Source organism: Bicyclus anynana, chromosome 22 (genome assembly GCF_947172395.1).
Source record: "Bicyclus anynana chromosome 22, ilBicAnyn1.1, whole genome shotgun sequence".
In the NCBI taxonomy this organism is placed as follows: Eukaryota; Metazoa; Arthropoda; class Insecta; order Lepidoptera; family Nymphalidae; genus Bicyclus; species Bicyclus anynana.
The window spans coordinates 8,578,455-8,606,378 of record NC_069104.1 but is presented as its reverse complement, the minus strand read 5'-3'; the positions used below and the strand labels follow the sequence as shown (position 1 = coordinate 8,606,378).

The 27,924-nt window shown below is 36.6% G+C and overlaps 2 protein-coding genes and 1 long non-coding RNA gene across 3 annotated transcripts in view; 1 reads left to right on the top strand and 2 right to left on the bottom strand.

The window, feature by feature from the left end:
- Nucleotides 1-19,650, bottom strand: part of LOC112054933 (uncharacterized) — a 72,166-nt gene extending 52,516 nt beyond the window's left edge. Inside the window, exon 1 of the mRNA XM_052888379.1 lies at nt 19,539-19,650. Coding sequence (XP_052744339.1) covers nt 19,539-19,545 — 7 coding nt within the window. The 5' untranslated portion in view covers nt 19,546-19,650. The remainder of the gene's footprint in view (nt 1-19,538) is intronic.
- Nucleotides 1-22,558, top strand: part of LOC112054928 (glycoprotein 3-alpha-L-fucosyltransferase A) — a 43,711-nt gene extending 21,153 nt beyond the window's left edge. Inside the window, exons 2-8 of the mRNA XM_052888371.1 lie at nt 7,977-8,214; nt 8,767-8,930; nt 9,401-9,641; nt 10,848-11,045; nt 13,820-14,052; nt 16,692-16,863; nt 19,570-22,558. Coding sequence (XP_052744331.1) covers nt 8,047-8,214; nt 8,767-8,930; nt 9,401-9,641; nt 10,848-11,045; nt 13,820-14,052; nt 16,692-16,863; nt 19,570-19,731 — 1,338 coding nt within the window. The 5' untranslated portion in view covers nt 7,977-8,046 and the 3' untranslated portion in view covers nt 19,732-22,558. The remainder of the gene's footprint in view (nt 1-7,976; nt 8,215-8,766; nt 8,931-9,400; nt 9,642-10,847; nt 11,046-13,819; nt 14,053-16,691; nt 16,864-19,569) is intronic.
- A 4,009-nt stretch (nt 22,559-26,567) lies between these two features.
- On the bottom strand, nt 26,568-27,879 carry LOC112054921 (uncharacterized). Its single transcript, XR_002887476.2, has 2 exons — nt 27,402-27,879; nt 26,568-27,137 (listed from the first exon to the last, which is right to left on the bottom strand). It is a non-coding gene; the product is annotated as an uncharacterized LOC112054921 (long non-coding RNA).
- Between the last annotated feature and the right edge of the window lie 45 nt (nt 27,880-27,924).

Below are 27,924 nucleotides of genomic sequence, written 5' to 3'. Positions count from 1 at the left end.
CGAAGGGAATCAGCTTTTATGGACTCTTCGCCACTGATATCTACTCGTATTAATATTTTACGAGTAAGCTCAGAGGTGGCGACGTAATAGCTCAGTGCATATGACCTCTGCCCTCGATTCGGAGGGCGTAGGTTCAAATCCGGTACAGGATATGCACCTCCAACTTTTCAGTTATGTACATTTTAAGAAATAAAATATCATTTGTCTCAAACGGTGAAGGAAAAACTTTACGAGGAAACCCGCATACCTGAGAATTTTCTTAATTCTCTGCGTGTGTGAAGTCTGCCAATCCGCATTGATAGGTACTCACCTCTTATTCTGAGAGGAGACTCGTGCTCAATATGGGCTTATAATGATGATGCTCGTATAATATGATAGCGGACCCAGTGAAGCCTAGTTTAGACAGGTTCCATTGGTTTTTCGATTTGTTGGAAAGGAAATGGAAGGATTAGTTAAGTTTTAAAGTAATTTTTTAACGTATGATAATAAATATATATCGTATTAAAATCTCAGAAATTATTACATTCAATAAACCACAGATTAGATAACTCCTACGTGTGACATGCATTGATAATGCTACCCTTATCTACACTTATGATAAAAAGTTTTACCTGTGCACGTAAACTTTTAAATGACATCTTAACATATTGATACACTGCTCGTATGTGTGTAGACGTGGTTTCCTACCGAAATATATACTTATGCATAATATACTCAAAGGCACAATTGTCCGCCCACTTTGATATAGTCGCGTCAAATTAAAGAGGGCGTTTAATTATGCCTCTATATATATATCGACGACGGCATTATGCCACATAATATCACGCAAAACAATATACAAAAATATGGCAAAAACGGGAAAAAATATTCCTTTGATACTTCCGTTGCGTACACTGCGTAAAGTTGCGAACGAAGTCTAATAGACAATACCAATTACGACACAATATAATATACAATACATAAACACAATGTATGTGTTGAGGGTCCACATTATAAGGTTTATAGCCCTGACAGAGTTGACATGGGCTCTTCTCAATGACGCGTTGGGAACCTTCATAGATTTTTAATTTTTAGTTTGCGACTTCACTTTTCGTTAAATGAATAAATAAACAATAATAAAATAAAATAAACAACAACAACATGTGGCATGTACTGATAGGTATTCATTAATTATTATTCTGAGGGTACCATATTTCATTTACCTTTTTTAATTTTTAGCAATGTTAATACAAAATAAAATACAAAACACTATTTAGGCGGTCTGGGCTCCAGAGTGAGGAACCTCCTCACAATACGCGCCGTCTTAAGAATCACTGCCTTCTGTATCCGACCCTTGATCCAGCAGTTAAGCGAAAGCTTCTTATGATGTTGGTCTAAGCTTTTCGCTATAAGATCATTGACTGAAACAACTATCGGAACAATATTAATTGATAAAACCATATAATATTATTATGTACTTAGGTCACCATAATTCATAGTACATCATCCTGGTATTATGAATTATGATGCCCTATTTCCATAATAATAGACGTAGCATCCTCGTATGAAACGTCACCTGCATTTGCATAATAAATGCACCGGTATCAATCGACTCCTTCTCTTCTTAGTTGATTTACAAGGTAGGTGCATATTTGCATAGATTTAACATACTCATAGCTACTTAATACGAGTCTATGCATATTTGTGTTTCTATTATCTACCATTTCTTTATCTCTTAAGTATTTTCAGATAGCATGGATACGGTGACAGTCCCCTGTATGACGTATATCGTGAATGGCGACAAAGGAGATGGTCCATTTGGTCCACTCTTGTACACCGTGTCATTAAAATTTAAAAAATACAAGGATTTTATTAAAAACTAAATAAGTGAATAAATCTAACTAAATAAAAAGAAATAAATAAAATTAAAACCCAAGTTTTTGACTTATATCAAGATGGCGCCCATAGAGCAACTATGACATGACAATTGACAGCAAACGTCAAATCGACTACTGCATTGAAAACGTGATCAATCAGCCATTAGTACCCTTAATAGTGTTGCATTTCTTGGGAGAGAATGAATATTATTTCGAAAAAAGTAGAGTAAATTCGTAGATTTGTAGAATCAAAAATAGTTAAAAATTTCTTTAGTTAGTTTCGTTAGTTAAACATTTTCTTTTATTTCCGCCAGGGTACAATGACTGATCCATACAATTCTGGACCATCTCATCTCCCTTTAAGGGTGAAACGAACTGTCACCCGCACCATTCTACATGAAACGAACTGTATAGGTATACATAGTCTGTAGTCTATTGTAGAATTGTACAGGAGTTACAGTTTGCTAGCCACTCACCATCCAATAAATCCATGTGCCTGCAGCGCTATAGTCTGGCAAGTTCGTTGATGACACTCCCGTGATATGCGGGCGACGGGGGGAAAGACTGCGCGGGTGTGAAATCGTGCATGCGGGGAAGTGAGATGCATCAATCGTGGGTTTTTAATTCATCGCTACACGCCTCCCGGCCCACGAGGTACATCGAGAGTGTTACGAACGAAGTTGCCAAGCTATATCAGTTTTATCGGATGTCCGCTGCAGGCACGTGGACTTATTGGATTGTTAGTTGCGATTTGCATGACTTCATAGGCGTTTTGTAGAAAATTCCTTCACCAATACAGGATCGTAGATTTGTGAAAAACTGAATTCGCGGACGAAGTCGCGGGCGTCCGCTAGTGTTCGAATGTATCAGGAATTCATTCATCCATTAGAAATAATGTATTATAAATAATTACTAAAATGTCTTTTTAATTTAATGGTAACGAAATAATTAATAGTCAATTAATTTTGCTACTTACTTCATATTATATTCCAGTTATTATCGATTTATAATGTAACATAAATGTGCCTTGTGGTTGTCTAATGTAGAGCTGACATGCAATTACGTGAAGAGAAATCTCTGGTCACTGGCTCCTAGACTATAAAAAGTAACATTTTAATATGGAAAGAATAACATTTTAATATGTTTCACATAATTATTACTGTCTAAAATGGTTATCGTTAAACTCAACGCCTAATTTGAATCCAAGTATTTTGTTACATGGTAGATAAATAGTTACTTATACGTAGGTAAGCTAAATTTTATCTAAAACCAGTTCATCCATATTATTACAAATGGTAATTAATTGCTGTGTACATTAATGTACATTAAATAATTTATTATTAAAAAAATCAAACCCAGGAACTATTAAGTTCTAAATTAACAACTAGGCTGTCACTCTGTAACAATCATTATTATCAGACTTAAGTGATAAATGATAATGACCGGGACGAACGGATTAACGTTCTCTGTGAAGCACTGGTGTGTAACAACATCAAACTGTTGTCTGCATAGAATTAGAACGTTGTCTGTTATTACCACAGACCATAGACCGCCAAAGCTATAACCAATTCTTTTCTTTTTTTTTCTGATTGAGTACGTGCTTATGGCTCCTTAGAAGGTCCACAGCGGGATTTGGGCGGGCGCAGAAGCATCGCCTGGACCAATACTTTATTGCATCGAGTTTTTAATGAAGTATCATTATCATTAACGACCCATATTCGGCTCACTATTGACCACAAGTCTCCTCTCAGAGTGAGAGGCCTTAATCTACTATGCAGGCCCAATGTAGATTGGCAGACGTCACACACGTAATGAATTAAAAGAATTCTTAAGTATGCAGGTTTCCTCACGATGTTTTCCTTCACCGTTAGGGACACGTGATATTTAATTTCATAAAATGCACATAACGGAATAGTTGGAGGTGCATGCCCCGGACCGGATTCGAACCTATGCCCTACAGAAGGCAGAGGTCATATCCACTAGGCTATCACGGCTCAGTAGGTACCTAACTATCTATATTTTGAAAAAATATGAGTAAAAGATTCAAGAGTCGGTACGGAGTACAATTATAAAACGGTTGACTCTTCAGGACATTCCTGTCATATTATCCAAACGATGTAGTTTTCTGAAGTCAAGAGAATTTTCTGTGTCTGACTGTGTTGAAATTTCTGAAAGAATCGGCATCGATTTTTAATTTATTGTTCAAATGTTATAAGAGGGTTACATACTCGTATATACACACACACACAAACATCATCGTAAAACTAAAACCATAAAACGCCTAGATTCGATGAAAACTCGATTTTTGAAAACCAAGGTGAAATGAACATTTCCTCTTGGATGTTAAAAATATCAGATACATTTTATATTAAAATGAAAAATGAATATTATACTAAATTCTAATAGTAATTGAACTATTAAAACGCAGCTGTAACAATAACATATTTACGCTCATAACACGTGTGTTCTTGTGTATCGATAAAAATACTGATAAACCACGTCACACTCATGCTGTGCCCACGTATGAATACATTGATACTATCACATAATATTTTCAAGGTTTCAGTTACAAAATAAATGTTTTAATTTAACAATACTTAGGACTCTATGCCACAACAAGGATATAAAGCCACTCTTTGCAATTTTTCAGCTAAATTACACAGTACACACATACACACGTATAATATATGTCTAATTGAGAGTACTGAAAAATAGTACTCTCTTCGAAGTGCTGTAAAACCTTAGCTTTTGACTTAATGAAAAAATGTTTCGTATAAAAGTTGGTTCCCAAAAAATTGTATACAGAGATGGTCTGATGTTATTTTTTCGTAAAATTATAAAAATAAAAAGTTATATCGAAAAATATAAATTATTATATTTCTGGAATTTCTGAACATTTTTGCTAATTACTTTTTTATTTATTGTTCTACGACAAAAAATTACTAGACCAAAGTTGTAGAGAGTTTAATTTGCTAAACAAAATATTAACAAATTTTTTTATCAAATAAATAGTTTACGAGATATATCGTAAAAACCATTTCAACCCTTATTTTCAAGATGGCGGCCGCGGGACAAGAGTGGCGACCCCCACAAACTTGGTTTTAGCTTTACACTGCCCCCCCAATACACAGCAAAAAAAAAATTGCGTCCTCTAAAAAACGCAAGCCCACAATAATGTAACTTTTCAATGGACTAGTATCATATCAGACAAAACATTGTTTCGAGTTATACTGTCTAACTCAAAACAATGTTTTACACAGACGTGTGTAATATACAAACGAGTACTAAAGTATAGTATTAGCAAAGAATACATATGTACAAGTAATTCGTGTGGTATAGTAATAGGACAGCTAAAGACCTTTTGGAACAGTATTTACGTACTTACAATATTGTTCGCTAATTGCTTTGGGTTTTCCTATATTTCAAGCACGTAGCTCTTGGGTTTATGGCTATTTTAGGTAATTTATTAAATAATCTAAAAATAGATTATAGTATTATAAATAAAATTTTATTATAATTATTAATTTATTTAAGTTACATGCACGTAACTGTACGGTTTAAGGATTTTATTTGCTGACAAAAACTAGCCAATTCAAACCTTGAGCTTTGTTTTATTCGAAGTTCTAAATATAAGTTCTAAGAACTTAGCAACCACGTAAATATCATTTATTTTGTAGGTAACGATTAACATTTTTAATATTGAACTTGACTTCCATTTTCACATAAATTTGATAGGGTGGTTATAGTAAGTTCTAATGATGCGTACCATTTTGTTAGGCGACACTTTTAAAAAGTCCCAAAATTCCTTTTAACTTGTTAATCATGAACTTGACTCTGTTTACCGTACAACCATGGAGCCGCGTTTCTCGAAGTCGACGCGCTAATTCGATACCGTTTTGTAACCAAACCAACAGTATATTTATAATATCTATTTGTCAACGTACAGTCACATATCAGTTATTTATATTATAGTTGCTAATCAAGTAACTGTTCTTTTGGAATAGTTTACAATCAATAAAAGTTGAACACGTAGGTAAGTACGAGTCACCTGATGGTAAGTGATGATGCTATCTAAGATGGAAGCGGACTAACTTGTTAGGAGGAGGATGAAAATCCACACCCCTTGCGGTTTCTACACGACATCGTACCGGAACGCTAAATCGCTTGGCGGTACGTCTTTGTCGGTAGGGTGGTAACTAGCCACGGCCAAAGCCTCCCACCAGCCAGACCTGGACCAATTAAGAAAATCTCAATCTGCCATTCATGGATCGAACCCAGGACCTCCGTCATGTAAATCCACCGTCAAAACGTACTGAATGAATAGCAAAATTATTGATAAGTAAGGCTGCCTCGTTGGTCCAGTTGTTGGCCTACGTGGCTTCGAATCATGACTTCCTAGGTTCAAGTCCTGAGACGGGCTATGAAATACTAAGTTGTCCTTTCTTATGATAAGTGACAAACACAGTTTAATGAAATCTACGATAAACTTACCTTTGGTCTTACGCTTTTGTAAATGAAATTTGACTGATATTTTTTTCTCAAAGTTTACTTAATATTTGTAGATAATCTTAATTATCTGTCAGAAAAGGGAGTCGAAAACACATAGGTTGGCTGCTTTCAAGATGGCACAACCGTAGGGTTGCCTAGACTTTGTAGGTATTAGTCGAGTTACTATACAAACTACTATATTTGGAATGCAAATAACCGAGAAAGCTGAATTTTGGATATGAAGTGCCGGGAGAGCATAAAGACTTCAAATTCTCGACCACGATTCCCTATGTACATTTAGGTGTATTAGAGGAAACCTTGTGGAAGTTCACGATCTTTAACTAAAGTGATAAATCATTCAATATTGTGCCTACCAACTTGCATATTAAAATAATTAAAAAATATTCATCAAAACTAATGTTAAGTTTTGTTGAATAAGAACTGATTATAATAATACCTAATTTTAGGTTTTGATAAATATTTAACGAAACAAATAAGCCTGAAAATATTATTTTATATACTAATTATGTACAATTTCAGGTCAGTTTTCAAAAACATGATATATTTACATCGTTCGGAACCCTCGTCACGCGAGTTCAACTCGCACTTGTCCAGTTTTTTAATTAGAACCTCGTTGATAGTGCCACTGATAAGTCTCCTACTGACGTTTTGGTTTTGGACCTAATATTTTGACATGGTTTAGTCAGTTTTATTTTTATACATTTTTACCTGTTTTTACCATTGATATTTTACAAATATAAACATTGATAAAATTAAATAATCATGGTAGCAATAACAGATACCTAGACGAAAGATTACAGGTCTAACTAGGTCTAATTACCTATTATAGCCCATTTGTTAACTTATTATATCGATGGCACTTGTGGTAGGTACATAATATTCTATTTTATAGCAACAATTAATGGACTAGGAAAATAGCTCACCTGATATTAAGTTGAAAACCACAAACAGATCAATACTTCAGGGTTAAGACATGCAAAGAACACTCCCGGCTCCCGGCCGGAAACGGCTCAGGTTGATGGAATCGGATGAACCTGAGGCGTAGGTAAACCTCATTTGTTTTTATCACATTGGCAACCATTCTCTTCAGAACGGCACACGTCAACGCTGTTTGGCAGCTAAAAGTTAACATGGTACGCTGGTAGTTTATAGTTAGTAGAGGCCCGCTAAGAACGGATTTTGCGATAGGTTCTAGAGATCTAAAGAGTCGCGAAAGGGAGAGGAAGGAAAAAAAGAAGGAAATAAGCCAAAGGAGAGATAGTTGGAGTGTGTAAAAGAAGCAGATGATACATTGGCGAATGATAGAAGCGAATGGAAGAAATTGACATTATTGCCGACCACGCTTAAGTGGGATAAGCTAAAGGAGATGATAAAAGGTTCGCGCAACTTTATGTGAAAGTCCTTCCTTTTTCCCACAAACTTGAATTTTTACAAAAAGTAGGGAATTTGTAGCTTAGTGTTTACACTGCAACTATATAAGATACTTAATGATCAAATGTCACACGCAAGTCTGTCAAGGGGTTTCCAGGGGTCAAGGGATCCGCTCGTACGAGTATATCTATAAGTATGAAGCATAAATATAGAAGATTCCAACCAGTCTTCTATCGGCAGGTGTTAGAACAGCAGTGAGCGGGCGATGGGCGAGCGCATAGGGCGGCAAGCGCAAGCGCGCTGAGCGGGCATGTGGGCGCGCTCGGCTCGAGTGCTGCGGCGCGTAGTGCTGCTGCTCCCTTTGCTGCTGACTGCTCTAGCGTTGCTGCTGCTGCCGCGTCCCACGCAGTACAGCCCGCCCGCGCGGCTGCCCTCGCCGCCGCCGCCGCCGCTGCCGAGGGAGGAAGCGCATATACAGGTATACCTACTAAGTATACGTGCTGAAAGACATGTGGGTGCGCTCGGAGCGATTGCTGCAGCGCGTAGTGCTGCTGCTGACTCGCGCGGCTGCCCTCGCCGCCGCCGCTGCCGAGGGAGGAAGCGCATATAAAGGTAGATTGAATATCTATCATCACTCATGAGAAATTAACCCAAGTTGCGACTCGTTCGAGTCGCAAAGTGGTAATGGGCGATTGACACTTTTGTACAACGCAACGGTTGGATGTCCATGACGTTTTGTGGGCAAACACAGTGGTCCTGCTCAGTCCAACTAGTGAGGGGTCAGCGATTTCGGATCGCCATTCTAGCACTGAGCCCTTAAAGTCTATCGGCTCTTCAAACTATGTGCCGCGCCCATTACCACTTAAGCTATGTTGGTAACATAATCGACGTTTCAAAGGTGCTTCCTAAGCTAACTTGAAAATGAATGAATTTAACAGATTTCAAGCGTTTTATATGAATAGGCTAAACAAGTTGTTTCATTGAAATCGGATAAAAATGTTTTAATTAATATATTGTTGTATTGTTTTAGAACTCAATAACAGAGGATGAAAACGATATTCCGGTGAAGGGCATTAACCAAGACATCGAAGATGAGCCCCGGCTACCTTGGTTCATGTCTGGCGGCGAGCAGCGTCCGTGGCAGCACGACCCTGGGGCTAAGCTGTTCCCTGAAGATGCCCCTGGCGATGACAGGTGAGAATTTTCATTTTCAACATTCCATACCTCATAGATACGATAGTAGGCGTTGCGTCCACGGTGACGTGGTTAAAGCCGTGATAGCCCAGAGGATATGACATCTGCCTCCGATTCCGGAGGGTGTGAATTCGAATCCGGTCCGGGGCATGCACCTCCAACTTTTCAGTTGTGTGCATTTTAAGATATTAAATATTACGTATCTCAAACGGTGAAGGAAAACATCGTGAGGAAACCTGTATGCCAGAGAATTTTCTTAATTCTCTGCGTGTGTGAAGTCTGCCAATCCGCATTGGGCCAGCGTGGTGGACCATTGGCCTAACCCCTCTCATTCTGAAAGGAAACTTGAGCTCAGGAGTGAGCCGAATATGGATTGATTACGACAGATTTAGATTCATTGAATAGTTTAAAAGATCTAATAGCGGAAGTGCTTTCATTATAAACGTAACATGATAACTTTTTTTTCACAGAATTGTCCAACAGCTCACTTACACATTACCGAAGGACGAAGACGTGCCTATAAAGAAGATACTACTAGCGAATGGTCTTGGCACGTGGGGAGTGTCCGGCGGACGCACGGAGTTCATCCGGAATAAGTGTCCGGTGGACGCGTGCAGCCTCACCGCGGACGCGAGGGAGGCGTCCACCGCGGACGCCATATTGTACAAGGATCATCACATCCCATTCAGTGTGCAACGACCACCATATCAGGTAATAATAGTTTTTTTTTTTTACTTTAACTTGATTTAGGCTATGGCTTTGCTTCTCAGACCAATTATTCTACAGGACCCGCCTCGCTAGACATTACTTTTCTGTCAAAGTATATGATCAATGATCTAATGCAATTATAAAGACTGTCTCTATGGTATCGATGTTTCATAGTTGTTATCGTGTTAGTCGGAGCTTCGTAAAAGTACCTTTTTTGTAGTAGAATGGTTTAGTTTATGATATGTACCAAATGTAAGATCGTTTTCCTCAGAAAATGGCAGACAATTTTCTTCGTGACTTTGGTTACGATACTGGTCCTTCTATAATTGGTCTGAGCTTTGCTTGTAAATTGTCACGCCCCTTACACATAGCAATTCAGTTATTTGATAGTAAATCGCGAACAACATTCGCAAGGCATCGAAGGAACGATTTTTAACCCCTGACGAAAATGAGGGGTGTTACAACTTTGTCATGTAGGTATGTTTGTCTGTGTGTTTCAAATTAGTTTTTTTTTTGTATTAAAGGTGACTTATGTGCGAGTGTTCGTAGACATGTTTAATGAAAATTGGTTGAGTTTAAAAGTTGTGCGGGCGAAAGTGGGGAAGAATAACTTTCTGTCTTCAATTGTACCTACTCGAGGGGGATCTTAAATGACAGCGGACTTAAAGAGAATATTGATGACTTGATCGAGAGTGTAATTAATAAATTCATGACCTTCGGGTTTCTCAAAAGTTTCAATTTTATGTTTATAATTGTACCTGCGCAAACAACTGTCATTTTGGTTTAACTTACTTGCCGGGTTAGGTATTTACGAATATTTCCACAGACATTGACTTGCCGCCAATGGCCTGTTAAATTTTTGCCGTCTACCGACCTTTGAAATTCGCTACCCTTCTTCCATTTTTCATATGTAAACTGACAGACGAGAGTATTCAGATTATAGCTTGGCAAATTCATTCGTAACACACCCGATTGTCCGCGCGCACGACTTCATATCCGCGCAGTCCTTCCCTCTGCCCCGCGCGCTCGATATCACACCCGCGCAATCCGCGTCGCCCGCATATCATGGGTGTGTCATAAACGAACGTGCCAAGCTATTAAACAGTTAAATACAGATGATAAAATGTCACGCAGAAGGTACAAGAATATTGGTTAAATTTTCGAACTGTATAAAGTCAAATATTACACCACAAACTGCGTACTTTACAGATCTGGATCCTCTATTATTTGGAATGTCCGTACCACACGGCGTCTCTCAGACCCACATCGCTGGACGTGTTCAATTGGACCGCCACATACCGCCGCGACTCGGACATTGTAGCTCCTTACGAAAAATGGGTGTACCACGATGCGTTGTTCACGGAGAAAGAACCCGAGAGGAATTATGCAGCAAATAAAACGAAGAAGGTATGTTTTTTTTTTTTGGAAAACTTATAATTATAGCTTCAACATGAAGTTTACTTTACTTATCACTTATTATCTTTGCTATAATTCGTCCATTGATGTTTCATGACGTATACCTATGTAGGGAGGTTATGAAGGATTTGTATTTGAGCTGATTTTCCTCACTTCAATATGTCGTAACTGTAAGACATAAAACTGTGATCGAAGAAAACAAAGTAAGCAAGATCAGATTTCAAATCTAGTGACAGTGACTGATACCGTCGGCTTACCGTGCTCTCCTGGACACGGAGCATCCCCCGAGGCGCAGTGGTATGCGCGGCGGATTTAAAAGACAAACTATTTGGAGTCCGGATTCGATTCCAGGCTGGGCTGATTGAGGTTTTCTTAATTTGTCAAAGTCTAGCTGGTGGGAGGCTTCGGCCGAGGCTAGTTACCACCCTACTGGCAAAAACGTACCGCGAAGCGATTTAGCGTTCTGGTACGATGTCGTGTAGAAACCGAAAGGGGTGTAGATTTTCATCCACCTCTTAACAAGTTAGGCCGCTTTCATCTTAGATTACATCATCACTTACCATCTGGCGAGATTGTAGTTAAGGGCTAACTTGTAAAGATTAAAAAAAATAAACTCGGAACAATGAAATGCTCAATATGTCTTAATCTAAGAGCCGCTTAGGCTTATTATTCTTACCATATCGTCTCCCGTTTCATATTATGTGCCTTCTAAATTAATTTAATTTACTCTTTTTGAGTATTTTACGCATACCATAGATTTTCTTAATTCTCTGCGTATTTGAAGCTTGGTAACCTCGGAGGAGACTCGAGCTCAGCAGTGAGCCGAATATGGGTTGATGATGATGAAACGCCCCTTAATTTACTATTTTTGAGTCTTTTACTGCGTCCCTGAAAGTCCTTGAAAGGCGTTATCGTCTATGATGAGAATGCATGACAACAAACGTAAAACATGTCTGATGTCAGTAATCTACCAAAGTAAGTCGGCTAAATCATATCATTTTACCCTACATCCTCTATACGGGTATCGTGTGTCAACAATAGTCAATACATCATGTTATCTGAAGATATTATCGTATGAATCGGTAAGGCTTAAGTCAAGAGTACCTACAAGTATTAGGTAGGTATAGGTACGTGATAATTTTTTTCATTGATCGAATCATCTGTCTACCAATACCTATTATAAATTTTAATACCTAGGTATTATAAATTTATGTATAAACGACTGAACCAATTATAAAAAAATTTTGCACAGACGTAATTTGCACGGACTGAAAATCCTGCTGAAAATATCTGAAACAAAACCGTAATGTAATTTACTTAACCAAAATTTGACGAAATGGTATGATGATGATGGACGAAATGGAAGAGAAGGAAAATATTGGTCATAAGTGTCTAAAAATTATCATTAGTAATCCATATTCGGCTAGTGGAGAGTTGTTAAGCCAATAGTCCACCACGCTTACCCAATACGGATTGGCAGACTTTACACACGCAGATAATAAAGAAAATTCTCTGGTATGCAGGTTTCCTCGCTATGTTTTCCTACACCGTTTGAGACACGTGATATTTAGTTTCTTAAAATTAGAGGTGCATGCCCGAAGCAAACTCGATCCTACGCTCTTCGATTGTAGAGGTCATATCAACTGGGCTATCACGACTAAAGTTAAAAGTTATAACTATATCTAATATTGTTTTAAAATCATCATTGTCATTACAAGCCGTTATAGACGGACATACATACTATGCCTCTTGTGTGGACTTCCAAACACCACATTCTCGAGCTGCCAGCATCAAGCGGCTTCTTGCAATTTTTCTTTTAGAATACCTAAGTATATTTATTAACAAGCGAACGCCCACCACTTCGTTCGCGTGTAATTTCTGTTTTTTTTAATTCCAGCGGGAATTATGGATTTTCCGGGATGAAAAGTAGCCTATGTGTTAATCCAGAGTAAAATCTATTTCCATTCCAAATTACAGCCAAATCGCTTCAGTAGCCGCAGCGTAAAGAAGGAACAAACATACACACATTTTTTGACGGCCTCCGTGGCGCAGTGCTATGCGCGGTGAATTTACAAGACGGAGGTCCTGGGTTCGATCCTCGGTTGGATTGATTGTGGTTTTCTTATTGGTCCAGGTCTGGCCGTGGTTGTGGCTAGTTACCACCCTACCGACAAATACGGACCACCAAGCGATTAAGCGTTCCGGTACGATGTCGTGTAGAAACCGCAAGGGGTGTGGATTTTCATCCTCCTCCTAACAAATTAGTCCGCTTCCATCTTAGATTACATCATCACTTACCATCAGGTGAGATTGCAATCAAGGGCTAACTTGTAAAGAATAAAAAAAATCGAGAAAATGTCGCCCAATGGCGTCGGAGTTCTTCCAGCCCGATCTCTTTCGTACCAACAAAATGAAAGACATATTGAGTATTTCCGTTTGCGCCGCAATTGGTTAAAATTTGTCTATTTCTTATTTATTTCTCATCCCTTGATGTCCAGCATCCAGCGGCTTCTTGCAATTTTTCTTTTAGAATATATTTATGAACAAGCGAACGTCCGTTACTTTGTTCGCGTGGAATTCAGTTTTCACAGAATTCCCGCGGAAACCATAGATTTTCTATGATGAAAAGTTTCCATTCCAAATTTCAGCCAAATCGCTTCAGTAGCCGCAGCACAAAGAAGGACAAAACATACACACTTACACACACTTTCACACACACTTACGCACAAACATTCGCCTTTACAATATTAGTGTGATTATTTCAGGTAGCGTGGTTCGTTTCAAACTGTCACGCACGCAACCGTAGGCTGCAGTACGCGAGGCAGTTGTCAAAGTTCATCTCTGTGGACATTTACGGCGCCTGCGGCTCCCACCACTGCCCTCGCGCCGACCCCAACTGCCTGGAGATGCTGGACAAGGAATACAAGTTCTATCTGGCGTTTGAGAACTCGAATTGCCGCGACTACGTCACCGAGAAGTTCTTTGTGAACGGCCTTCAGTAAGTTCCCGCTTATCTTTCAGTACTAGTAGATGCCCGTTCCCGTATGAATACAGGGATACAATAAAAAGGAAAAGGCCTATAGCCTTCCTCGATAAATGGGCTATCTAACACTGAAAGAATTTTTCAAATCGGACCAGTAGTTCCTGAGATTAGCGCGTTCAATCAAACTAACAAACTCTTCAGCTTTATAATATTAGTATAGATACATACATACACTACTTAGCTGTTGCGAAGGATGAGCTGAGATTAGCGCGTTCAATCAAACTAACAAACTCTTCAGCTTTATAATATTAGTATAGATACATACATACACTACTTAGCTGTTGCGAAGGATGAGCTTTTGTACTGTATCTACATATACTTATGAGAAACCGGAGTTTGTACCACACGCATGAATTTAGGTTATTTTCTTTGGGACGGCTTACCTTCATCTAAATTCCATCCTTCGTCACTGCTAACTAGGTAATCTACGAGTACGAACCTATTGAAAATCTAGTCCTTTGTCCATCAGCGCTTTGATTAGATTATATGTTTAGATAATAATAATTAGATAAAGAAATTGATTGAGACTAAGTATAAGAACTCTATGGTAGGTACAAGTGTTGTAGATATACAATCTATGTCATTCTGTCTAGTGTATTGAAGAACACACGAGTACCTAGACCAAATAATAGCATACTGTTGAACAAAGGATTGATACCAGTAATGTATGTCTTAAAGTGCGTGTTGCCAGTGATGACCTATGGTTCCGAGACTTGGTCGCTAACTATGGGCCTCATAAGAAGGCTCAGAGTCACACATCGGGCGATGAAACGAGCTATGTTAGGAGTGTCTCTGCGTGATCGAATCTGAAATAAGGAGATCCGCAGAAGAACCAAAGTCACCGACATAGCTCGACGAGTTGCGAAGCTAAAGTGGCAATGGTTTGAAGAGCCGATGAACGTTAGGGTCCCAAAGTGCTGGAATGGCGACCCCGCACTAGTAAGCGCAGTGTTGGTCGACCCCCTACCAGGTGGACTGACGACATCAAGCGAGTCGCAGAGATTCGCTGGATGCAGGTGGCTCAGTATCTTGATGTTTGGAAGTCCCTACAAAAGGCCTATGCCCTGCAGTGGACGTCCATCGGCTGATATGATGATGATTATGATGTCTTAAAGAAACTCGTTTGTAGTCTCACCAGAAATACCGGCCAAGTTTCTGAAGTTAATCGACTACCTAGTACCCACAAATATAACTCCTTTACCTAAGTAGGTACTTGTAAGGCCTACTTAGCTGTGGTAGTTTTCCTTTTAATTTCGTCACATGTATAGGTTATAAGTACCTACCTAAGTAGATACTTAAAGTAAGTGCTTTACCTACCTATAGATTCTATTGATTTTAAAGTAAATATTATTTTTATCGAAGCGATAAACCAGTTAAGTGCAATTTCACAGTTCACAGCACATCAGTCACGTTTAATTTCATTTTAATAATAAATCAAAACAAGTAAACAAGTATCGTGGAAAAATCTAGAACCCGAATTCCAAACCATAGAATATAGCCAATAAGACCATATCTTCACAAAAGGAAGTTTCTTTCGTAAGATTCGCGAGATAAGAATCTAAAATACCTACTTAGATTGCATAGGGGCGATACAGGGGGAGGGAGCGTGTATGTATGGGAATGACAGCTCCGATCTATAACTTGATCACGTGACCTGACGATATCAAATGTCATTCCCATATCAATCGATATGTGCCACATGGGTACGGGCTCTGACATCCCTAAAGGATAGGGGATTTGGAGCTTAGACTTAGCTTATAAAAAGTCATCATCATCATTAACAACCGATGGATATCAACTGCTGGACATAGGCCTCTCCCATGGACTTCCAAACACAACGGTCTCGAGCCGCCAGCGTCCAGCGGCTTCCTACAACCCGCTTGATGTCCTCGGTCCACCTAGTAGGAGATCGACAAACTCTGCGCTTTCCGGCGTGGGGTTGCCATTCCACCACCTTGGGACCCCAACGTCCATCGCCCGCTATGTGACTTTGAGCTTACTAATAAGGCCCATAATAATTAGCGACCAAGTCTCTGGTATATAAAATCTATTTCCATGCCAAATTTTAGACAAATCAGTTCAATAGTTTTTGTGTGAAAGAGTAACAAACTTCCATACATACTAAAGCCTCAATAGACTACAGAAGCACCGGAAGAAATTGGCGCACTAGAATAAGTATCCATGCATCTATACAGGGTGCTCGGGAGTCTTTCCCATAACCAAGGTGTTGACGAGTCCACGTATAGAAGCCGATCTCCATGACTGGTACTTTTCAACTCAAAATTAAAAACTTTTCATATTTTCATACAAAGTAAATTAAATAATTCAAACCATGTAATACACGCCTTTATCTATACTTGCATTTTAAAATACGTAAAACTTGGCTACGTTAAAATTGTAAAGATGAGGGACACATTTTAAGTTCCAACAAATGAAATATTTTTTACCCCGAAAATATTAATTTTAGAACAAAATCTTTGAACATTTTAAATTAATTTCCGGTAAAGAATATAACCACAGAGATAAGGGAAATACTCCCCAGCACCCTGTATAAACTTTCGCGCTTATATTAAAAGATGATGTGATGGTTTCAGGCACGACGTGTTGCCAATAGTAATGGGGGCTCGGCCTGCTGAGTACGCGGCGGCGGCGCCCCTAAATTCGTACATCCACGTGGAAGAGTTCGCCGGGCCCGAGGAGCTGGCGGCTTATCTGCGCCGCCTCGATGAGGACGACACGCTCTATAACTCGTACTTCAAGTGGAAGGTAAGCAACTCAGGCCAGGCCTAGTGGGAGTTTTCAATGTTTTCATACTGTGACGATCGCGTAAACGTAAACGCGAATTTCTAAGGAATTGAAACATTTTTGCAGTAGTACCACTAGATGACACTGTTTCAATTCTTTAGAAATTCGCCTTCTACTTTCTTAATTAGCTTCAATTTTTTTGACGGCCTCCGTGGCGCAGTGGTGTGCGCGGTATTTTTTTTTTTTACAAAACGGAGGTCCTGGGTTCGATCCCCGGCTGAGGTTTTCTTAATTGGTCTGGCTGGTGGGATTGGGTGGGTGGGCTTTGGCCGTGTCTAGTTACCACCCTACCGACAAAGACGTACCGCCAAGCGATTTAGCGTTCCGGTACGATGTCGTGTAGAAACCGATAGGGGTGTGGATTTTCATCCTCCTCCTAACAAGTTATTCCGCTTCCATCTTAGATTGCATCATCACTTACCTTCAGGTGAGATTGTAGTCAAGGTCTTACTTGTAAAGAATAAAAAAAACCTTCTATAGGACCCGCCTCGCCTAGAGGTTACCGCTCTGCCAAGACTATTTGATCATGATCAAATGTTTTTATACATACTGCGTCTATAGAATCGATGTTTCACTGTGTTAAAATTACACGTGTGTGTATAACGATTTAAAATTTATAGTTATTGTAGTGTAAGGACACAGGTTAAATTTATTGGTGTTAAATATTTTCGATGTCTTCGCCCTCAAAAACTGACAGGCAATTTTGTTGGTAAATTTGAGTACGATACAAGTCCATAGTAGGTAATTAGTCTGAGGTAAGCAACGATACAATAGATACATATATTACTACGAACATACATAGATAAACGGGTTAATATAACCGGTATACTAAGTACCTAACTACTACTTTCATGAATTTCATCATTTTTAAATTAGTTTGTGTAAACTAAAGGAGCGGTACAGCTGATACGTGCAAAGACCGATGATTTATTAATCTATACTAATATTATAAAGAGGAAAGATTTGATTGAGCACCCAGGGATAGTGTAGCTTCCCAACAGTTAAACATTTTATCAAATCGGTTCAGTAATTTAAAGAAAGAAAGAAAGAAAATTTTTTTATTTGGACACACACACACACACACATAATACACAAAAGACAACAAATACTTTAAAACTAAAGAAAGTAATTTTAAAAATATAGTGAACTAATAAATTAGAGATATTAAACTAATAAAACTAAATTAAATCCAAAAAAAAAAAATATATAAAAAATGATGTGTGTGGTACCAAAATGGACACCACTCCGCATGTGCTACGCTAGTGATGGATGCACCAGCGCAGCGCTGGTCTTTCGTGGAGCCATGTGGTGACGCGGGCGGAAACAACAAGAAGAAGTGTTACTAATTAATATTTTCTGAGCTTGTCAATGCTAGCAATGAAATCTTTCCTCTTTATAATATTAGTATAGGTTTATAGAAGAAATTAGTTCCTTTGCTTTCAATATGCAATATGGCAAGGATTTATATTTTTCTGGGCATAGGTTATAGTATGTACCTAGTCTGATATAGATACCTAGCCGATATAAAATTATTATATCGGCGGAGCAGACTAAATACTACTTCTGATAACAGAGAAGCCGTAGTCTAAGAGCAGGTTCTAAGCTTAACGTGTCAAGGATGGCAGATACACAAAGTAAAATAATCGATCATTACCGGAACGACCATTTTACTTACGAATACAATATTGATCAAGTACAGCGCTGATACTATCACATGTAAACCAAGATTAACTATCATATAGCAAGGAGTCAGCCACCAGCGGATCTCGGACTTGTAACCGATTCCAGTTGGGTTAAAGACGTCTTTTAAAGTATACTAATACTCCCCATTCTCCGCTCGTGAGGGCTCCCGGCTAACTAACTAACAATGCAATGGTCCGACTATACGAATAACTCGCCCATTGAACTTCTGAATCACTATCACTATTACACTGTTTAATAAATGGAAGACGACTATCCATTTCAAAGACGCGATTACAACTCAACTGCTCAACTAGCAGAATACAGTGGGGGCAGGGTGCCTCTCTCTCTCAAGCGTACCGGTTACGCGCCATTTTCGCGGCTACCGACGCGATGCTATTGAACGAAAGTCGCGTGATCAACCTTTTACAGTCTTATTTATTTAAACAGTAAATAATTAAATCCCAATTACATGAAAACCTGATTCTAATATAATCAGAATAATTAACGTAGATTTTGATAACCGATCACATATGTAGGTTTGGCTGGTGGGAGGCTTCGGCCGTGGCTAGTTACCACCCGGCAAAAACGTACCGCCAAGCGATTTAGCGTTCCGGTACGATACCGTGTAGAAACCGGAATGGGTGTGGATTTTCAACCTCCTCCTAACAAGTTAGCCCAATTCCATCCAGACTGCATCATCACATACCATCAGGTGAGATTGTAGTCAAGGGCTAACTTTATTTATTTTTTATTTAATACTCTTTATTTGTACACCACAAAAAATAAAAGAAAACAAGCAAAACAGAAACATAAGAAAAAGTAGAATACAAAAGGCGGCCTTATCGCTTAGTAGCGATCTCTTCCTACCTAAACTTGTAAAGAATAAAAAAAAACTTGTAAAGAATAAAAAAAAAAAATCTTTGGCATAGGTTAAATATATCAAAATTACGTACGTATCATAAAAACGGTAAATTTCCTTTACAGGGCACAGGGGAGTTTATCAACACGTACTTCTTCTGTCGCGTATGCGCAATGGTGCACGCGAATTCGCGCCGACAACGCAGCGCGCACTACACGGACGTGCAGGCGTGGTGGCGCGACGGCTCGTGCACGCGCACCGACTGGCGCCCGCCGCAGTCGCCGTGACTGGACGCTGCTAGACCATTTGTTACGCCGAGCCATTGATGAATTATTATTATTTATCACCCATACAATGTATCAGCAGGTAGCTAGTTATCTAGTCTACGTATTAGTGCACGCAGCGCGCACTACACATCGTGCAGGCGTGGTGGCGCGACGGCTCACGCACGCGTACCGACTGGACGCTTTTAGAGCATTTGTTACGCCGAGCCATTGATGACATATTATTATTAATCACCCTTACAATTTATCAATACGTAGCTAGTTATCTAGTCTACGTATTAGTGCACGCAGCACGCACTACACAGACGTGCAGGCGTGGTGGCGCGACGCAGGCGTCAAGATCCTTACAAAAGCATTTATAACGCAGGTCGCAGGGCCATTGGTAAATTATTATTATTAATCAATTGATAATTTATTATTATTTATTACTATAATTTATACTCTTACTTCTTCTATCTCGCATGCGCAACGGTACACGCGAATTCGCGTAGACAACGCAACGCGCACTGCACATACAGACGAATCGTGCCCACTTATAAGCATTTATAGCTATATATTTATTCATTCCCATTCGGTAAGTGTAATTATTTGTAAAAAAGTAATAGAAGAATAGGTACGCCTGTGGCCTTACTCGCCTTGCTCACGCAGACGAGGACTTAATTAAACACCATTGCCCATTAGAGGCCGTACAGACTACATTAGTATTTTAGTCGAGTACGAACAATTTTTGGATCTACCGCCCAAAAATCGTTCGTACTCGACTAAAATACTAAATTAGTCCGAACTAGGCCTTAGGCCCTGTCATACTGGACATTTCTTAGTAGTAAAAGATGTCTAGCATTTGATGATTAAAGCACGTCAATGATATAAAGATACTTTATGTATATGTAATATGTATTATACTAAATTTTTATTGTTGTTCAACAATCGAAAATCGCGAATGTGAAATTTAATATGTACTGAAAAAAAATATTTAGGTGCTTTGGAGTACCTAATTACATAAATTAAAATACCTATTGGTTAGTAGTAGATAATATTACCAAAAAGAAACAACTACCTACCTAACATTATTTGTTTACTCATTTAAATATGACGTCATGTCATGTTAATTTTTTTTTGTATAATTTTCAAGTTCGTCATTTGAGGACTGTAAACTAGGCTACTCGTTAGAGATAAGGCAAAGCCAAGGAGAGCTATGTTACGTAATGTTACTGAACGTTTTTCAGCTATACTGCAATTTATTTGTCTATGGATTCTTGATATTTTTTTAAACGCACAGATATTACTGAAAGACTAATTTATCCATTATTATAGTTCAATATTATTAAAAGACTATTGAACTTTATAGTCTTTAATATTATTGAAAGAATGATTAATTATTTATTAATTATTATCTTTTAATAATATCAAGTTCATTGCATACCATTTATTCCTCTTCGCTTGCTCGAAGCCCGCTCCCTGATAAACACAGAGCTTTTACGTTAATATTTTACTTATAATTATACAATAATTTAATAATTTTATTTTACTATTTTTTACTTATACTATACTTACATATAGTAATTTGCAACATTTTTTTGTAAAGAAATATAGAACCCAATTTTTATCGAACCTGTGCAAAGTCATGCTGATCGTATCCTAAACAGAATATTACTAACGATCAAAGGTTTATTAATGTCTTGAGCACAAATAAAACAATAAACATTGTTTCTGAATTGTTGTGAAGTTTATATTTAGCACATTTTGGTGTGCCAAATGGTTTCAAGAGTGAATTCATTGAAACAAACCGGCGCACAGTTGAATCATCAATACAACGATCTCAAACATACTTGATATTATAGTAATCATTCATCACGATACTGATATTTTTACTTATCATTACAATTTCAGTGATTTCTTATCAAGTGATATTGACATACCTACTGTTCCTTATAAATCACCAGCGATAACTTATTTTCAATAATATAGTAACTCAACAAAACTGTAACTGTAACCATCATTCCATGTGTCATATAAATAATTATATATGTATTCGCGTCCATTATTGTAATGCCCATGGCAAGTTCCAGTGGTATTGTTAGTATAAGTACCTACCAGCGGCGAAGAAAGAGTTCATGCAAGCCGATTCCCGCCAAGTTACCTTTAAAAACCATACATATTCATTGTTGTAACAGTACAACAATGAATATATATGTTTTTTAAAGGTAAACTGGAATCGGCAGATCTAGATATATGGGAAACCAGAGTTTTTATCATGCTATATGAATTTCCTTGTCTTTGGGACGGTTTACCTTCATCTAAATTCCATTCTTCGCCACTGGTACCGCCATAATATAGTAACATGTAGCTACCCGCCGTACTATAATATAAGATATTTTAATACATGTTATAGATGCAATGATTCTTAAAACATTAAGAATCATAGAAATGATTTAGATAAATGTGGCTTCGTTGTTAGTACCTACTTAGCACAAAGTGTAGTTGTGACTTGTGAACGAGACCTGATACATACCATAAATTGCAATGATTTTACACTTTTTTTTTTAATTTGTACAATTTGTACTTATTCAATTAAAATAAAAGTTGTTTATTATATTAATTGAATAGGTAGAAAATGTTAAAAATTAACAAAAATATAAAATAAAAAAAATACTAAACGACTTCCTTTGCTGGAGCTTGTTTTGCTAAAAGTTTTATAGTAAAAGGTTATTGTGTTAAATAATTTTGTTTGCAATAACAAAGTATCTCGTTTTATTAATTATTTTTATTTTGTATGTATTCTATTATTAGTTATTTTTATTTTATATAGATACGTTTATAATGTTAGGGATTGTACTCTAATGATTGTTTACATTCAGAGCAAGACAGAACCCTAAAAAGAAAAGTTATATGTTTTTGTTAATTGTATGAGTTACCTGTTAAAATTTTAGTTTAGTTTTAAATTTAAATATGTATATGTAAACTATTTTTGCCTGGCACATCGTTCTATTTTCGTGTAGTCTGTGAAGACGTGATTGAAAGAGCATGAAAATGGTTTATTAGGCCTAGTTCGGACTACTTTAGTATTTTAGTCGAGTAGAAACAATTTTTGGATTTACCGCCCAAAAATCGTTCGTACTCGACTAAAATACTAATGTAGTCTGTACGGCTTCGTACGTTCGTTTATAGACAATGCAATGACTAAGGAAAATTATGTTGTATACTCAAAGAAAGTACGTAGGTAATTGTATTGATTTGTCAGGTAAAAATAATTTAGGTATACAGTAAAATTTTGTTACAGTATGATTGTGTGTTATGAGCGCCTGTAATAGAATCACAATTTTTAGTGAGATCTACCTAGTTTAGAAATAACATTCCATAAAGTACTTAATAAAGTTATGTGTATCTATTACTGTAAATGGCTATTTAAAATAAATGTAATATATTATTTAACAAAGTTTTATTTTAAATTATGTATACACAGGGTTTCTTTAGTTTTATTAAAATATTTAATGTCAATTTAATATTTAAATTATTTTGTGGGGGTTTTAAATGCAATGCACGAAAGATTTTAGTTCACTGATTAATAGTACCTATTTAAATGTATTGCATTGCTGATATACCTCCCAAAAGATAAAACGCACTCAATGCCGTTTTTGACGGCCTCAGTGGCGCAGTGGTATGCGCAGTGGACTTACAAGACGGAGGTCCTGGGTTCGATCCCCGGGTGGGCTGATTGAGGTTTTTTTAATTTGTCCAGGTCTGACTGGTGGGAGGCTTCGGCCGTGGCTAGTTACCACCCTACCGACAAAGACGTACCGCCAAGCGATTTAGCATTCCGGTACGATGTTGTGTAGAAACCGAAAGGAGTGTGGATTTTCATCCTCCTCCTAACAAGTTAGCCCGCTTCCATCTTAGACTGCATCATCACTTACCATCAGGTGAGATTGTAGTCAAGGGCTAACTTGTACAGAATAAAAAAAAAAAAAAATACCAAATTATTATAGTTAACATTAATAAGACAAGCTGTCGTAACAATTCGCACTCATAATTTTGAATATTTCAAGACGCCATATTTAATATTGCTTAAATATACCTACCTATTTAAGTATATTGTAAATCATGCTCATAGTCATATTGTGTCTAGTCATGACACCATGTAAATTGAGCACAAAATATTGTTTAGTATGTGTTTGTTTTGAAGTAAAATGAGGATTTTTTTTTTATTTATTGTAAAGCACAAAGTGTAGTTCGTTTCGTTATTAATTGTACCTACCTATTTGTTAATTATTATTATTAAAATTTTGCATTTTTAGCATTATTTTTTAAACTTCTCCGAGAAGTTCTACTGTTAATGCTTATTGTGGCACCATGTACTTATCTGTTACACATATGTTTATAACTTTGATTTTGTTTATAACTGTCTATATTATGTAATTAGTCATAATTCTGAGTGATTATGTTAATTTTATTTAGTGAACATTTACAACAAATATTCTGTAAAGGTTTAGAGGTTTAAAATTGTATTGTATTGTTCATTCCCCATAGTTCCTTCGCCGTGATTCCTGTGGGACATAATATAATGTTGCTGAATTAAAATATGTATATTGTAATCAACATTTTTAATTCATACAATTAAAAAGAATAAAAAAAAATAATTATGAATATGATATTAAATTTTTAAATTTGTGCGTATTTAGTTATTTATTTATTTTAAATTATTATTATTATGTAACACAAAAAAACATATTTAGCACATTACAAGTTTATTATTTTTTGATAAATAATGAATTTCAAAATGGAAGGACCATTAAATTATTTTTTAAACCTCTGAGGATTTTAAATGTTTGGCGATGTTTACCGTAAAAATAAAAAAAATAGTTATTTAACTTGAGTTATTCTGTCACCTGTTTCTTTTTCAATAAATCTATGAGAAATAATATGTCTTTCAATAATAAACTGTTATTTGAGGGAACTGTATCTAAGTAAATTGAAATGAATATTTAAACATACTCACTGCAAGTTTTGTTTAATGCAAAAGAATTGTTTTGTAATTGATTTAGTAATTTAAATCAGCATTAAATTAAATTAAGAACACCATATTTCTTGCAAAAATAGTACTTTAAAAAGCACAAGTAATTCATTTTATTTAAATGGCCCATATAAATCTTTTAATAAATACTTTGCCTGTTTAATATGAGAAATGAACCTTTTATCAAAATATTCACAATTCCCAATAAGTTGTATGATAAATACTAAAATATTCGTGTTTATACAGGGTGCTCGGGAGTATTTCCCTTAACTCTTGGGTTATATTCTTTAAGGAAAATTAATTAAATATGTCTTAGAATGACACACATGTGTACTAAAATAAATATTTTTACAATAAAAAAATATTTCTTTTGTAAATACATCTTAAAATGTGTCCCTTATATGCATCCCTAAAATTATGACGTAGCCAAACATACGTTTATTGACGTTGATAAAGGCGTGTGCTACATGGATGGTCGGAATTATTTGCATTACTTTGTATGAAAACATAAAGTTTTTATTTTTAGTTCGGCTACTAAGTGACTTGTCAACACCTTGAAGTTATGGGAAATACTCCCAAGCATCCTGTATATTTTTTAATTTGCCTTTAAAAAAACTGTTAAACTTTTTAGTGAACTTGCCAGGAAACCAAGTGTCTAGTGACTGTGACATGATTATTTGTGATTGAGTTTGGATCTTTGAAACATTTTACCTCTCAAAGCCAGCTAGAAAGAGTAGAACTTAACCTTCAGTTTTTATAAAATTGCAAAGAACTGTGCTACAACAGACTCTTGGACCATACTTTTAAATTCAGCTGCAGGCCAAAGCTGTGTTTTTCATTTTGAATAGCTACTCCGTTCAGTTAAGATTGTAGTACTTTAGCATAGCCATGGAAGCATCCAATGAAGTTGTTAAAAATTGTATTGTTTTATCTTTCACCTTATTTGACTGTTGCATGTCTTTACAAGAACCACTTGGAATTCACTAAACAGTGTTGTGTTTGTCTACTTTCTTGTTGATTAAACCAAATTTTTAGATTTTACTGTATTTTGTAAGTGCTTGTATGTGTGTAATTACAATTTTGATTGCAAATCTGAATAATACAAATTGTAATTGTAAGAGTATTTTTTTATTGCCTGTATTACTTATGCATTGCATATGGAACATTGTAATTTGTAACTATGATTAAATCATGCTTGTACAGTAATACCATTAATTGTTAATTAAAACATGAATAGCAGATGTCGCTCTGAATAAATAAATACCTATGTACATGAAATAAAATGTTGTTTAATTTTATTTTAACACAACAGCTCAACAAACTTCATCTATAAATAACATTTAACATCGACTTGAATCCCTGAAAGTAAACTAATCAACATAATCTCCTTTTCCTTGTCCCACTTAAGTGACAAGTTTTGTTTTAATTTTAATTGGTTTTGGCTAGTGATTTTATGACTGCCTGCCTGATGTCAACCCTCCTTGGGAAACTTCAGTTAGGTGGGTTTTTATAACCACCACCTTTCAGAAAGTAAACTAAATTCACAGGTAATATGTAGCAGCTTTATCTATTTTTATCACAAGAGTATAAGGAGGAGAACATGGATAAAAGTGAAAAAATTTGTCTATCAGCATGATTAAATCAGATTAGACATTCTCATCAAAAAAATCAAAACAGTCTGCAAATACCAACAGGCCGGCAGTTAAGATTTTTTTGATGAAAAGTATATAATATGCACCAACGTTCTAGTCCTCTCTGAAGACACAAGCCAAACTATGCAGATATTATAACCCTGCTAGAATTTCAAAGCATAAAAAAAAATTCAAAGTCTTGAATGTATAGATATAATTAATTACATACATTTTTTGAAATCTCTATTTATAGAACTAGGTACCTACTCAGAGTACTGCTGTACTAAGAAGAAAACACTAGTTTTATGAACTAACATTATTTTTAAAATATTTCAATGCTTCAATATTCTTTATGTTTTCATATATTTGTAACTGAACATTTGCACATTCAACAATAAAATTGATTGTATTCTGGAAAATACCTTTCGCCTTGTGTAAATTCTGGGGGACCAACACACCAAACCAGTGCAGAGGGTTTACACTAGTGTCCTCTGTTTCAATCACCTTCAATTTTCTTTGATTGTCTTCTTCAATGGACTCACATGTAACAGAGGCAGAAAACTCTGGGCTGCTCTCTGTTGGCAGTCGCTCTTTGCTAACAGAACTCTGTCCCATAATGTATCTAGACTTTGCCAAATGAATACTACCATTGTTTATACTCTTTTCTATGTTCAATTCACAAGCCATCTTGTCCTCCATCAAATGCAGTTGGTGTAATACTAGTTTATCTAGCAAATCGCTTACTGCCTCTGGATCAAACTCCATGTCTGAAATTATGGATAAATATTTGGTCATTATGAATACAGAATACAGGTTTAAAATATTTAAATGTTGTATGAATTATTTACGTACAGGCGAGAGCTAACAAACAAGCGGAAAAAAAATAGTAGTATAGAATATTGATTTGTATCCTGAACCTGTAAATAGATACTTCTTTGTGATTCAATAAAACAATAGTCTGATTTTTATTCTATCTAGAGTCTTTTATTTGATGATTATATTATTTAAAATAGGGATACGAATACCCATACCTTTTTTCTGTGAAGCAAGGTTTTTGGTTTTTTCTACCCTAAAATTTGTATGTAGAAATAACAATCGACAATCAAGGTAATCTAAGCACCAACTAATTTAAATTACTCGAAATGAATATTGTAAATTGAATAATGATTATTTAATCACAATCACAAGTATTATAAAAATATTTAATCAAAATAATAAATATCTAAAAATATTTTATATTTTGATTTTTCGGTTTTTTTGTGGTCCTTGCTCTTTGTCCTTGAAAATGACATTGTCAATTTGTCAGTTGTCACATGATCATGATCATTGTATACATTCTTCTCTATGGTTCATTGTAAAGCCTAAAGCTCTCTTTATCCTGTAATTTCGTGATCTCCCACATGTTGGCCATTGTAATTTAGTATATAAATATAAAAATGTTTTTGTCCTAGAGGCCTTCCATAGACAAAAAGTTCTATTGTTTTTGTCTGTGTCATGATCCAAGACAAGGAAGCGTCGCCATTACGTAGTATCTATTAATCTGTGGTCGCCATT